Source organism: Gigantopelta aegis, chromosome 1 (genome assembly GCF_016097555.1).
Source record: "Gigantopelta aegis isolate Gae_Host chromosome 1, Gae_host_genome, whole genome shotgun sequence".
Classification (NCBI taxonomy): Eukaryota; Metazoa; Mollusca; class Gastropoda; order Neomphalida; family Peltospiridae; genus Gigantopelta; species Gigantopelta aegis.
The window spans coordinates 33266800-33280629 of NC_054699.1; the positions used below are offsets into that span (position 1 = coordinate 33266800).

Consider the following 13830-nt stretch of genomic DNA (forward strand, 5'->3'; position numbering starts at 1 on the left):
CAAATCTGTATCACTGAGTGTATGTAGCATTATTTTGTAGACTATAGTCCTTCCCACAGAGAATGCCTTTTTTTTCATACTATAAAATTTACTACAAATTATTTATTTATTTCTGAACTGATTGTTTTCTAAATTGTACACAAGAAATAGTTGTTTGGGGTTCTTTTCCAAAACATTTTTCCTTTTCTTCTTACGTCAAACCAAACTGAAATTATTTGCACAAAAAAACCCATTTGTGAAAGGAAGATGGGACGGACTACAGGGGATAGATCTATGAGAATAGAAAGATAAAAACTTGGATGTACCTTGTACACAGCCTGCTGGATGTCAGTAGTTGCTGCGAGAATTTCACTGACAACTCCCTCTTCAAAGAGGTCTTGACTGAGGAACTTCTTCTTGAGAGGAATTCCGTTCATCAGAACCTGGGGCAGATTGTCTAGGCCACTCTGACTGATGTAGTCGGATCCTGCCTGCAAAAGAAAATTAAACAGACTGATAAAAACACATATTATTTTATTGTACCAGGCTTTTGGATTTCACAGTAACGATTGATTATTGTATCGAGTACGACTATTCAACAGAACCTAAAAACAGTTTCCGATGGGTTCCCGTGATCACAAGGCACAGAACCGAAAAAGTGTTTCCCATGAAATTTGAAATCCTATGACCTGTTGTACAAAGAACAAAAGGATCGGCACAAGTTTGCTCATTTATGATGACCCATCCTTAGTAAATTACAAGAATTCTGTGAAAATTAAATGTCTCACCTACCGTAAGGTTTCTTGGTGCACTTTGATAAACATCTATAGGTGCAACTATAAACCGAGTTTTATTGACCCAGGACTAATAGTTTGGGAGAAACTGATCTAAATGTGAATCTTTAAACTTTAATACAAAAGTTGATGCCACTGCTGCAGTGTCCAAAAAAATAATACCTATTTATTACCCATATGGTTAAAAATATCTTGGTACATATCATAGTGCTACGTCCCACTAAAATGCCACTTGGGATGTAACACTTCGACGTCACAAGATGATGTTATCAATTGGTGCAGTACAACCTTACAATCAAGCGAGTTGAGCGATATAAATTAAGATCGATTATGGTAATAAATAAGATATTAAACTCGCTACTATTTCGTATCATGTTTATGTCCCTCGTGAAATAATTTTCATTGTCACTCGCTAAAGATTGTGACAACTGAAAATTATTTCACTTGGGGCATAAACATGATACGAAATGGAAGCTCGTTTAATATCCTATTAATATTGACTTTTTACTTCATAAAGGTGAGAGAAAAATCCACAAATCAATTTTAAAAAAAACAAATACAAAGTAAAAAGTTTATTTTGTTTTACAATACAACTATAGCATATTCATTAATTTATCATTGGCTATTGAATGTCAAATATTTGGTAATTCTAACACTTATTCTTCACAGAAAAGCTGCAACATTTTTCCTTTAACAGCAAAGGATCTTTTATATGCAGTCTTCCCACAGACAGGATAGCATATACCACAGCTTTAGTATATGCATCATAAAAAAACTTGCTGAAACAGCCAACTAACAAGATTCAGTTCAAAACAGTTATAGAAAAGAACAAATTTGTTAACTTTGGTGAAGTAATTGCAAGTACGTACCTTCATGACATCGTCATAGTCACTCTCTTTACCAAACACAATGTTCAAATCTTCCCCAGGATACTGGTTTTTAAACTCTGCTTTCACACTCTCCGCAGTCAAAACATCATCATCGTATTTCTCATACACCTGTAAGAGAGGAGAATGTACGTTGAGTGAAACATGGGCATCCACTGATGGGGGGGGGGGGGGGGTATGGGGGGGGAGGGGGAGTAAGTGGGAAGTGGTACACTTTACACCCAATGTTTTTGTTCTATATCAGGGCCCTGTTCCACAAAGCGATCTTATCCCTTAGAGCGATCTGAGCACTCAGATCATATTAAGTGCATCACAATCTTATGAACTTAAGATGATCTTAGTGCTAAGATCGCTTCGTGGAACAGGGCCATGATCTATACCAAAAACATGTTTGCATGTACAAAAATTGTATATTTCTCAGTCAAGGTATATGTTAGCTTTACATTGGATGTAAGAGATATACATCTATATACATAAATTATGTATTACATATTTTGCCCCTCCTTTGAAAAATCTTACAATGAGCCACAGGTATCCTGTTGTGGTCACATGGCAGCTACTTACTTCTTTCTCCTTCCATTTCGGTCCGAACATCTTTTCTTTTGCTTCCGTTTAATTAAGCCATCTTGTATTTGCTGTTGTTTTTGATGCGATTTTTAGCAGTGGATTTTGTTTATCCACGTTTTATCATACTTTTGGTGTTTTTATTTTAACAATGTTTTGTTTCTTAAGAGGGTAAGTGCCTTAGATCAGGTTATGTAAGAAATGAAAGCATATATTACAACTTCAAAACAAAAGGCAAAATTTATGCAAGGTGATTATTCCAAACTTATTTTAGATGTGTGTCTAATGAAAGAAAGAAATGTTTTATTTACGAACACACTCCACGCATTTTAATTAGTTATATGGTGGCGGACATAGGGTTAAGATCATCAGAGGAAACCTGCTGCTTCCACACCATGAGCTACTCTTTTCAATTAGCAACAAGGGATCTTTTATTTGTACCATATCACAGACAGGATCGTACATAGCCAGGCATTTATTAAACCAGTCGTGGAGCACTGTCTGGAATGAGAAATGGTTCAATGGGCCCACCAATGGGGATCGATCCCAGACCAACCATGCATCAAGTGAGTGCTTTACCACTGAGCTACGTTCCACTCCACCACAACATCTGTTACACCAGTCGTGGAGCACTAGCTGGAACAAGAAATAGTTCAATTGGCCCACCGACAGGGATCGATCCTAGACTGACCACACATCAGGTGAGTACTTTACCACTGGGTTATGTCCACCTGATAACATCTATAATGAACGATGTACAAAAAAACAAATTGTTTCATTGCCAGTGGTCTTAATAATAACAGTAAATACTTACATCTGTGATAAACGACAGAGCTTTGGCAGCACTCTCATCCACTTTGATGAAATTGAAGGCTTTAGCAAACGCCTCTCCTGCTTCCGACTTCTCATCCTCCGACTCATTCGAGTTCACAGCAAGAACCAAACCAAGTCTGCAAGCAAAATATCTAATCATTAAAAAAAATGTCACAACATGGAGAAAACTTGGGAGTGTTTTCTCTTTGAAGAAAATTTAACCTGACCTCAAACAATGGCGTATTCCTCCAGGGATATTAGTCTGGTTCGAACATCCCAACAGCCAATGGGAAGGCTAAAATCTTCCAATGAGTCCTCTGCTTCCTGTTCCGGTCACGTGACTAACTTTTTTCTTTCTCCTTCACTGTATTGGTTCAGACATGGGGGCAGGATGTAGAACTGGTAAAGCGCTCGCTCGATGCGCGGTTGGTCTGGGATCGATCCCCGTTTGTGGGCCCATTGGGCTATTTCTCGCTCCATCCAGTGCACCACAACTGGCACATCAAAGGCCATGGTATGTACTACCCTGTCTATGGGATGGTGCATATAAAAGATCCCTCGCTACTAATCGAAAAGAGTAGCCCATGAAGTGGTGACAGCGGGTTTACTCTCTCAATATCTGTGTGGTCCTTAACCATATGTCCAACGCCATATAACCGTAAATAAAATGTGTTGAGTGCGTCGTTAAATAAAACATTTCCTTCCTGCCTTTGGTGCGGACGTCATTTTATTTGAGGTCAGGTGAAGTAGAAAAGAAATGGTGTCAAGGAGCACAGTAGGCCTATACTTAAAGAGAAATATCGTGGCATCATCATTGAAATTATCATCTATATATGTTTATGATGTCTTAACAAAAAAAAAACAAAAAATGTCTTTATCTTTTTGTTATATAGTTGTAACATTTAAAACAAAACAAAAATTAGTTACCTGATGGGAGCTTTGTGAACTAAAAATGCTTCTGCCATCCGAATCAACTCTCGGCTCTGTTTTTCTGCGGGATTCACTATAAATATCTGTTTTTCAATTAAAAAAGAAAAATGAAGAAAAATAATAATTAAACTACTGAATAGTATTACACTAGCTTGAAATTACATTTTCTTTAATAGAATTTATCTTTTCTATAGAACTACAGAATCCACTATCAATAAAATATCACATTTTTCAACAACTAATATTTTTGATCAGAACAAAGGTTTCATTTTAACAATAATTACTGAATGTGTGCCATGGTTTAACAAAAATGGTTAAACCAATATAATTTATCCTTTATATTAAAATAATTAACAGTAAATAAAAATTCAGTGCACAAATTATGATAAAATAAAGTTAAATAACATAAGTCGGCAAAAACAAAGCAGCTGCCATTTTAGGAAAATGGCGGCTGACTACCGACACAAGTGACAATTACAAGCTTGGAAATAACATTTAGAAAAAAGTGAATTAAACCAAAATAAGCTGTAAAAAGATAGATGTAATGTGTAGGAAGGTATTCCACACACACAAAAAAAGTGACTAAACCAACAGAAAAAACCAGATGGCTTAAATTAAACTCACAAGGTGGAAAATGTTCTTGCGAATGTGTCGCAGCATGCCTGGGAATGTGGGTCGTAGAAAGTCCTGTAGACTGTTTGGCCAGCCCATATACTTCTTGTCATTTTCCAGATCATTCACAAACTGAAAACAATACCGGACGTAAAACATGTTTTAATAGGAACATTATATTATGTGAAAATGTTAAGTTATTGTCAAGAGTCAGTCTTGGCCAGGAAAGGAAGGAAGAAAGAAGGAAGGAAATGTTTTATTTAACGACACACTCAACACATTTATTATTTACGGTTATATGGCGTCGGACATATGGTTAAGGACCACACAATTACTGAGAGACAAAACCTGCTGTCGCCACTTCATGGGCTACTCTTTTCGATTAGCAGCAAGGGATCTTTTATATGCACCATCCCACAGACAGGATAGTACATACAGCCTTTGTTACACCAGTTGTGGAGCACTGGCTGGAACAAGAAATAGCCTAACCGGCCCACCGACGGGGATCGATCCTAGATCAATCACGCATGATGTGAGCACAGTACCACTGAATTTTTTAGTTATTTCTCGTTCCACGACTGGTATATCAAAGGTTGTAGTATCTGTTATTCTGTCTGTGAGATGGTGCATATTAAAGATTCCTTGCTACTAATGGAAAACTCTACCAGGTTTCCTCTCTAAAGATTATGTTGAAATTACCAAATGTTTGGTTTAAACAATATTTATTAACCATTAAATATGCTGTTTTGGGATCGGCCAACAGGCATGAGCCTATATTAAGGCCTCTCCCTACCAAATCTTTGACATCCAATAGCCGATGATTAATAAATCAATGTGCTCTAGTGGTGTCATTAAACAAAAGCTATTTACATGGTCATCTGGGTGTCCACTCAGAGGAATTTCACTGGATATGTTTGATAATAATCATTTTAGAAATGATACTCCGACCTATCTATTGTTCTTATATTGATATAATGCTACAAAAATCACAAGCCTGTTATACCCAGATCCTAGCTAAGACTGCGGTTTACCTGCACGGCTGTGTGTCTGATGTCCAGTGCGTATTTAGTGTCGTCACTGCCCTTCAGGTCAATGCTCAACAGCTTTGGTACGTCATCTCCCTGAAACAAGTCACTCTCATCAATACACACATCATGTACATATACAGAACTCCATTAAAATAATTCAGTTGTTACTGCTATCATATGGCAAAACAAACAATAAACCTGACCCATGAATTCAAGGTTTGGGTTATTTACATGAGGGGTTATTTACCAGAATACATCCTGTTATTTAAAATCAATTAAATGTTTTACAGTTACGAATCTGACTGGCCCATGTTGTGTATATAATAAGATTTAAAAAGTTAAAAGTTTTATTTTGTTTAACTAGAACACTTTGCTTGAGAAGAAGGTGCCGTATGAACGTTATGATACAAGTTCCATAAATTGCAGGCAACACAACAAGACAGTGTAAAACTTTATTTATTTTTGATTAGTAATGAACATTTATTTTTAATTGTGGTTAGTATTATTATTAAAGTCCATGTCAGATGTGTATTGTTTACTGAAATCACATACTAAATGTAAATTCTGTATTAATATCAAATACGGTGTCATCAGTATTTTTCTTTTTGCCTTCTGAATTAGCCATAATATATAGGGAATAACTGGTTACTGTCTTAAGATATCAGCTTTATCCTGCGAAGGTTAGAATGGCGAATGCAGCGAGGCTCTGCCAATCGACCTGAGGAGGATAAAGCTGATAACTTAAGACAGTAACCAGTTATTTCTTTTATCCTGCAATCCTACGGGAATAGCAGGAACATCATTATTTATTCCAGTTTTTTGTACGCACAAGGTACATGACGTCATTTTTTGTAAGATGCAAGCTACATTCTGTCACATTCAAAAAGCATTTCTAAACTCCAATTCATAAATAAATATACAAGTTTTGTATTGTTATTGCAAAAGTAAAAGTTATTTGTATTTACTGTACTTCAACATATGATTTAAAGTGTATATTTATTGAAAATCTAGTCTGGAATTATCGAGTCAAGTCAAGCTTAGGTCACGTAACCTATATGTTTGGTCAGTGACCGAAAATATAAAGATTTATCTAGTCATCATATCTTGCCAATGTATACAGTGATTGCCAGATAAATAAATCTAATTCTGGAGTTGAAATTATGACCTCACCATTTAAAAGGAGCTACCAAACTGGTTCCCCGTCACTCCCCTGAAACTAGTTCAAGCAATGTTTACCTCCCCTTAGCATGTGAATAATTTTTTTAAAAACCCACATTATTACTACAAAAGGATTATCATGAATGTTCAATATAGTAATATTTTAAATGGTACCACATGATCACTCACAGTCCTGTTATGTAAGGATTAATTGTACTGTGTTTTGTTTTGAAAGTTGTTAATTTATTTCCACAAATCCGAATCCCCAGATATCTACATTACATCACTTACTTTTACCCTAAAAAGAAATGAAGAAAACTTGGAGTGTTTTCTCTTTTATAGATACATTACCTGTCCTCAACAAGTGCATCTCCCCCCCACCCCCTCCCCGCAAGTGTTCTAGTCCAAACATCCCTTGAAGCCCAGAGAGTGCAATCCCCAAATTCAATGCATGTTTTGTGTACATAACAATATCACAAACCTTCAAGCCTAGGGAGTGCAATCCCCAAATTCAATGCGTGTTTTGATTACACGACAATGTAACTAAGGGAGTGCAATCCCCAAATTTAATGTGTGTTTTGTGTACACGACAATGTAACCTAGGGAGTGCAGGGCTAGAAATAAAAATAAAAATCTACATGCACCAGGCGCATGCTGAAAAAAAAGTTACATGCACCATTAAATTCTGCATGCACCAAAAATAAGGTAAATCCTGTTAACAATGAGGAAAATACTATTTTAATTACCTTGATTACAGTGTTGATTGTCATTTTCTTTTTAATTTAACTGTCTTAATTGTTACTATCAGTATCACTGTCTGACATGCCTTACAGAAATCTATAATAGGCCTATTACAAAAACGTACGAATATTTGTGTTTTGTATTAAGCAAGTTATCAACTTTTTTAACTCGATAAGATCTGTTGGTATAATATAAATTAGCCTACGGAATTCGACGAGAAGTTGCGATTGAAATAATCACTGGCTGACTTCGAGTCAACTACGCGAGTAACGCACCTGCACGTTCGCAATCATCTGATCAAGTGCCCATATCTGAGGTCGAAAATGTTCAAGGCAGTTACGGTACTTTGTATTGATCACAAATCTGGCGGAGTCCAATTTGTCAGTGACGACAACATCTGTGTTATGCACGTGGATACCCTAAAGTTGGTCTCGACCACCTTCCCTAATACCGTTCACGGATATAACCGAGATATTGCCCACAATTTTCGCAAATATATTTCACAGAAATGAACGAAAGGGCGCCATTGTTGTAAGTAGGATTATGGGATACAAAATGGATGCGCCCATAAGATAAAAGTTATCGTTTTCATGTGGCGAACAGATTATGAAATGCATACGCAAAATTCAACAACTTGAGTCTGAATCTGGTAGACAACAGGATAATAGTATAAGCAATACACAGTACTTGAAAAATATTAGCATGCACTGCGTGCACCCAGTTTTAAAAGTTACATGCACATGCAAAAATCGGCATGCACCGGTGCATGTACTAACACTGCATTTCGAGCCCTGGGGTGCAATCCCCAAATTCAATGTGTGTTTTGTGTACACGACAATGTAACCTAGGGAGTGCAATCCCCAAATTCAATGGGTGTTTTGTGTACACGACAATGTAACCTAGGGAGTGCAATCCCCAAATTCAATGTGTGTTTTGATTACACGACAATGTAACCTAGGGCATGCAATCCCCAAATTCAATGTCTGTTTTGATTACACGACAATGTAACCTCGGGAGTGCATTCCCCAAATTAAATGTGTGTTTTGTGTACATGACAATGTCACGAACCTTGAAGCCTAGGGAGTGCAAGCCTTCGAGAATCTTGGCCTCGGACTTCATGGCTTCAATCAGAGCGAAGATATCATAGACGTCCATGTTAATCTGCAGCCCGTTCACAAACAGGGCAGACTCTCCGGGCATCACTCCGTGGTTGTTCTCAAACATCTGAAAGGCAAATTTGTGTAATTATAAGGACAGGACTGATAAAAAGTATCACATATAAACAAGAATTCTGAGTAATTAAATGTCTCGCCTGCCCAAAGTATTTTTGGTGCCTGTGATGAACAGTTTCACTGAGCTAGGATAATATTATAGTCTGTGAGAAACTGATCTAAATGGCAAACTTTAAAGGGACTGACCCTAGTTTTTAAACACTACGGCATATTTTTCACTATTAGAGCTGTTTATGATCACTGAAATCAAAGATTACTTACTGGGTAAATTGTATATATTTAGATTATCCATTTCAGTGTTTCTAATACCACAAAAAGCATTTGTCATATTTTAAAAACGCACGTGCGTCTGAGAAGTAATTGTTATGGAGTCGCATTTTAGTCTATTTTTAAGGGTATTTCAATGTCACAGACTCTTGTTTCACTCTGTTGTATCCAAATTTCTTACAGGTTTGTAAATCAACCAAACTTAGTGTCTATTCTTACAGGTCGAGTCTAGGTGAAAATTATACCTTAGTGTTTAAAAACTAGGGTCTGTCCCTTTAATTTTAAACTTAAGCGCTAAAGTTGACACCATAGCCACCACCACTATGGAAAAGTAATTCCTACATTGTATGTTTCGCCTTTTTTACTTTGTGGAGAAAACTTGCGTGGAAATACTATCAAGTAAACTCATAGTAACAAGTACCCATATACATCAATTCTTTAATTCACCAGTTTGGATTTTTTTTTATTATCGAACTTTAAATATTAAACTATCCAGATATGTCCTAGTCTGATGTATCTGTTGTCAAACTGAATTAATACAGGCTGTGTCTGTTGACTGATACTCTAAGACATATTATTAATATTTTGTGGTAACCAATGCCCTTTAAAACAAAACTCTGCTATCTGCACTTGTATACACTAGTGGGACAGGATGTAGCCCAGTGGTAAAGCACTCGCTTGATGTCTGGTCGGTTTGGGATCGATCCCCGTCGGTGGGCCCACTGGGCTATTTCTCATTCCAGTCAATGCACCACGACTGGTATATCAAAGGCTGTGGTATGTACTACCCTGTCTGTGGGATGGTGCATATAAAAGATCCCTTGCTGCTAATCGAAAAGAGTAGCCTATGAAGTGGCGACAGCGCGTTTCCTCTCTCAATATCTGCGTGGTCCATAACCATATGTCTGACGCCATATAACCGTAAATAAAATGTGTCAAGTGCGTTGTTAAATAAAACATTTCATTCTTCTTCTTTTTTGTATACACTAGTTTTTGTATCAGTACATGTATGTTTTAAATTAATAATTTTGAGCCAAATACTCAAAACACTTAAACCATACCTGCTGATTTCTTTCCATTTCCATCTTGAAGTCATTATCAACTTTTACTCTTACTAAAGACCTGCAAAATAAAATAAGCTGATGAAATTAGCTTTATTGTCGTTTCACCTACTCTAGAAAAACCACCTTGCTAAAAATGTCATAGGTTCCTTCAGAATTATTAAATAGTTGACATCCAATAGACGACGATTTATAAATCAATATGCCTTAGTGGTGTTATTAAACAAAATAAAATTTAACTTTAACTTTTACAAAATTTCAGAAGGATTTTAAAATATTTTTAAATAAAGATAAAAAAAAGAAGATATTATTACTTATTGCATCCCTCTGTAATATTTCAAATTACTAAAAATTAATCATGTATTCCTATTAATATCTATATAAAAATAATGATCGAAGCTATCGTATAGAGCTAGTCATTTTATGTAATATTTAAAGCAGGGATTTCCCCAGGCATTCTGTGGGTCCGAACAGTTTGGTGTCGTCATCTGTTTCCTCGACTGTCATCTCTCGTTGATGAGATTTTAGAAAACATTTAGCTCCACCAGTGTTCAGTTTTTGTTGAAATCGTTTAAGCAATTTGTTCTTGTTAACAATTAAACATGCTCTAAACTAATTTCTTTGTAGTTCATTCACTTCCCACTAGAAATATCAGTTCATTATGAAGGTGACCTCTCTTGCTTAAATTTGATTTGTGTACCTAAAGATAGCTTTTGACGTCATTGCTTTTCATTCGTGACGTCATCAGTTTCCTCAGATTTTCACATCTTGTATATTATATAGTATGTGTCATGTAAGAAGTTTAAAGTTTAAGTTTCTAAACTATTTACACTATGGGTAATAAATACAATAACCCACTCGATACTTGGAATTACAGATTATCTGTCCCTCGTGAAATTAATGTTGTCAGACACTCGCTAAAGCTTGTGACTGACAACATTAATTTCACTCGGGACAGATAATCCATAATTCCTCATAACTCCTAAGTTATTGTCTATATATTTAATTATGTCTGTTCTAATAAATTAATTTAACAGTGGTGTACTGCATCATTCAGTTTGCCTGAAACATATCCCAAGTTTGATTTACTGGCGCAAATTTTCCAAATCCCATCAGTCATGGGACCATGGCAAAAAATCCTGGATAAATCACTGTAAACTTTCCTGATAACACAAGTCATACATGTAATTTATTAATCTATAATTATTAGCAAACTCTATGCTTGATTATTCTTTTATTAGTTTGTCTACTAGTAGAAGAGCTGCTTTGTAGGGTGTGTGTAACTATCTAGAAAATATAATTTCAAACTCTGTGGAGCAGACAACATTTTCCCCTATGAGTGAAAACAGCAATTTTATTTATATCTTGGCCAGTTTTCACAAATTGCATATAACATAAAAACATTTATTTCCTAAAACATTTTTCCCTTTTCTTTTTACATGACTATAAAACTTAAAGGAAGGGACAATTAAGGCATTTGGCCTGTTATGCATATTCAACGATATATAATGCACATTATTGCTTAATATCAACACGTATAATCGTATAGTTAATTAATAAAATGGTTAAATGTGACGGCTATTATATATAACAGGCGCAGCCATTTTGTACCATCTCAGTGAGTACGCCCTCTGGCGAGCTGGTGGTTACTTAATACTTAACGCGTAACGTCAGGAATGAGCCTTAGAACTAGAGAAACACAATCTACCTGGTTTTTGCGGGATGACAAATAGTCATACATTGCAATGTTCTGTAATAATATACATCCCAGTAAGCCAGCAATAAGTATGTCCAGCACTATATTTATTCTTTTTCAATACAAAATAAAATACTATTGTCAAAGTGGCTACACAACAAGTCGAAATAATTAACAATGTTTTTCCCATGCACTAACCTACGTACCGAAATGATACACAGAGTGTTTTCTTAGTTAATTGGTCTATGCTGTTAGTTGCTTCTACCTGTGATTCCTGATTGGCAGGTGTGTATTTGATTGGTAACCAGACAAGCCAATTAATTGATGCTGCTGTCTAGACACAAAAATACATACTGGTATTGTGGAATATTACCTGTCGCCCCTAAAATGGTAATGGACATGGTTTATTACTGTAAATAGTTCTGTAAAACTATTGATTTTCCATCTAAAACCACAGAACTGACCAATTACGTAGTCCCAAAGAAAAGAAAATTATCACATGGGTATCGTGGGTTGTTGTTTTTGCTCCAACGTAGCATATCAATAGGCCTAATAGTGTACATTTTTCCTTTGGATTATTTAACAGAGAAAAATACTATAACCCCCATTTTGTTCCGTTAATGCAACTTGAAATATATTTAGTTAAATAGTTTATTATATTATTATGTCATTTATGCTGTTTTACAAGTCAGGTTGATCAAAGAGAAGCGCCTTGTCGAAAATTACTGCTTTTGTTTACACTGTACATACAGGAGATGGTCAGGAGCTGACGTCACTTCGCCCCAAGCTATCCCACCGGACGTCACAAAAACAAAACAAAATGGCTGCCCCCAATTATCAGGAATAATCATGGGGTTTTATTAACTCTAAAAATTTTCATTTGCTAAAGTGTCAGTATGTGTTGGTGGTCCGGGTATGCACCTTTCCAACACATAAGGCTCTTGTTTGAGTTGACCCTACATGTACATTTAAATTACTGACAAAAAACACTTTCAGTCAGGGTTTCTACCCAGGGGCACGGATAGCAAAATTATGTACCATAAAATTGTGCAAATTAATGGATATATTTTTATAATTTTCAAATAAATGATAAGATAAGATTTGTTTAAAATTTGTAAAAGTGCATGAAATGCAATGTCCAATTTTAAAACTATATCCACCTAGTAGGGGCACTTATGGGTTGTTGGGGATTTTTTACATGCCCTTAATTAGTATGGAGCATACATTAATTCTCTCAGGGTAGATAATCCATAATTTTCCTATCTCATTGCAAATTTTGTGAACAACTGGACAATTTTATTTCAATTTGGCAAAAATAATTGGTATAATAATTGATGTTTTGTTAGAAAATAGCTAGGTACATTTTGCATTTTTGAGATAACTTGACAAAATGTTCTGATAGCCCTGTTAATGCCACACTGATCCAAACAGAAAACAATGTTTACCTGGCTTGAGTGGGGAAGTTCTGACTGATATCTCGGAGCACCCGGAGCGCATCGTCAGGTGGGGCTGATATAACTCGCTGACCAGCCTGGATACTCAGATCTGGAAATAACAAAACACAGATCACAACTGAAAAACATATTACAGGTTCTGTGCTCAACAAAGAAAATTACTCAGTGTTTGAAATAAGCACTTAACATGTCCGTTTGTCCTGACAAATGAAAATCTGCTTGGACAAGCAAAACGCACCTCAGTGGTTATACAACAGACAATTGAAAAAACAAAAACAAATTGTTTCATTTTAAGCAACCATAAAATGTTATTTTTAGACAAGTAAAAATACTGATAGATGTCTAGATCTTTTTGTCATTGTCTGGGGGACTAGTGAAACATTCTGCTTATTTTTATCACTGTTACAACAGCAAAAATATAGATAAAGTTTGTTTTGTTTAACGACACCCACTATAATGCTTTAATTAATCAAACATTTGATAATATTAACAGGAAAGAGAACCCTGACATTATCAATATATAAATATCTGGGGTAATAAATATATTAAGAACAAAAAAAAAAAAAAGGAAAGAGGAAACCCACAAATCTACTACTTTCTACTAGTAACAAGGG

The 13830-nt window shown here is 35.7% G+C and overlaps 1 protein-coding gene across 1 annotated transcript in view; it reads right to left on the reverse strand.

The window, feature by feature from the left end:
- The window catches only part of LOC121376456 (UDP-glucose:glycoprotein glucosyltransferase 1-like), a 96451-nt gene that overhangs the window by 60600 nt on the left and 22021 nt on the right, over window positions 1-13830 (reverse strand). Inside the window, exons 10-18 of the mRNA XM_041504366.1 lie at window positions 13208-13307; window positions 10067-10127; window positions 8575-8730; window positions 5611-5700; window positions 4592-4711; window positions 3965-4050; window positions 3039-3174; window positions 1643-1771; window positions 306-470 (exon numbers count right to left, since the gene is read on the reverse strand). Coding sequence (XP_041360300.1) covers window positions 306-470; window positions 1643-1771; window positions 3039-3174; window positions 3965-4050; window positions 4592-4711; window positions 5611-5700; window positions 8575-8730; window positions 10067-10127; window positions 13208-13307 — 1043 coding nt within the window. The remainder of the gene's footprint in view (window positions 1-305; window positions 471-1642; window positions 1772-3038; window positions 3175-3964; window positions 4051-4591; window positions 4712-5610; window positions 5701-8574; window positions 8731-10066; window positions 10128-13207; window positions 13308-13830) is intronic.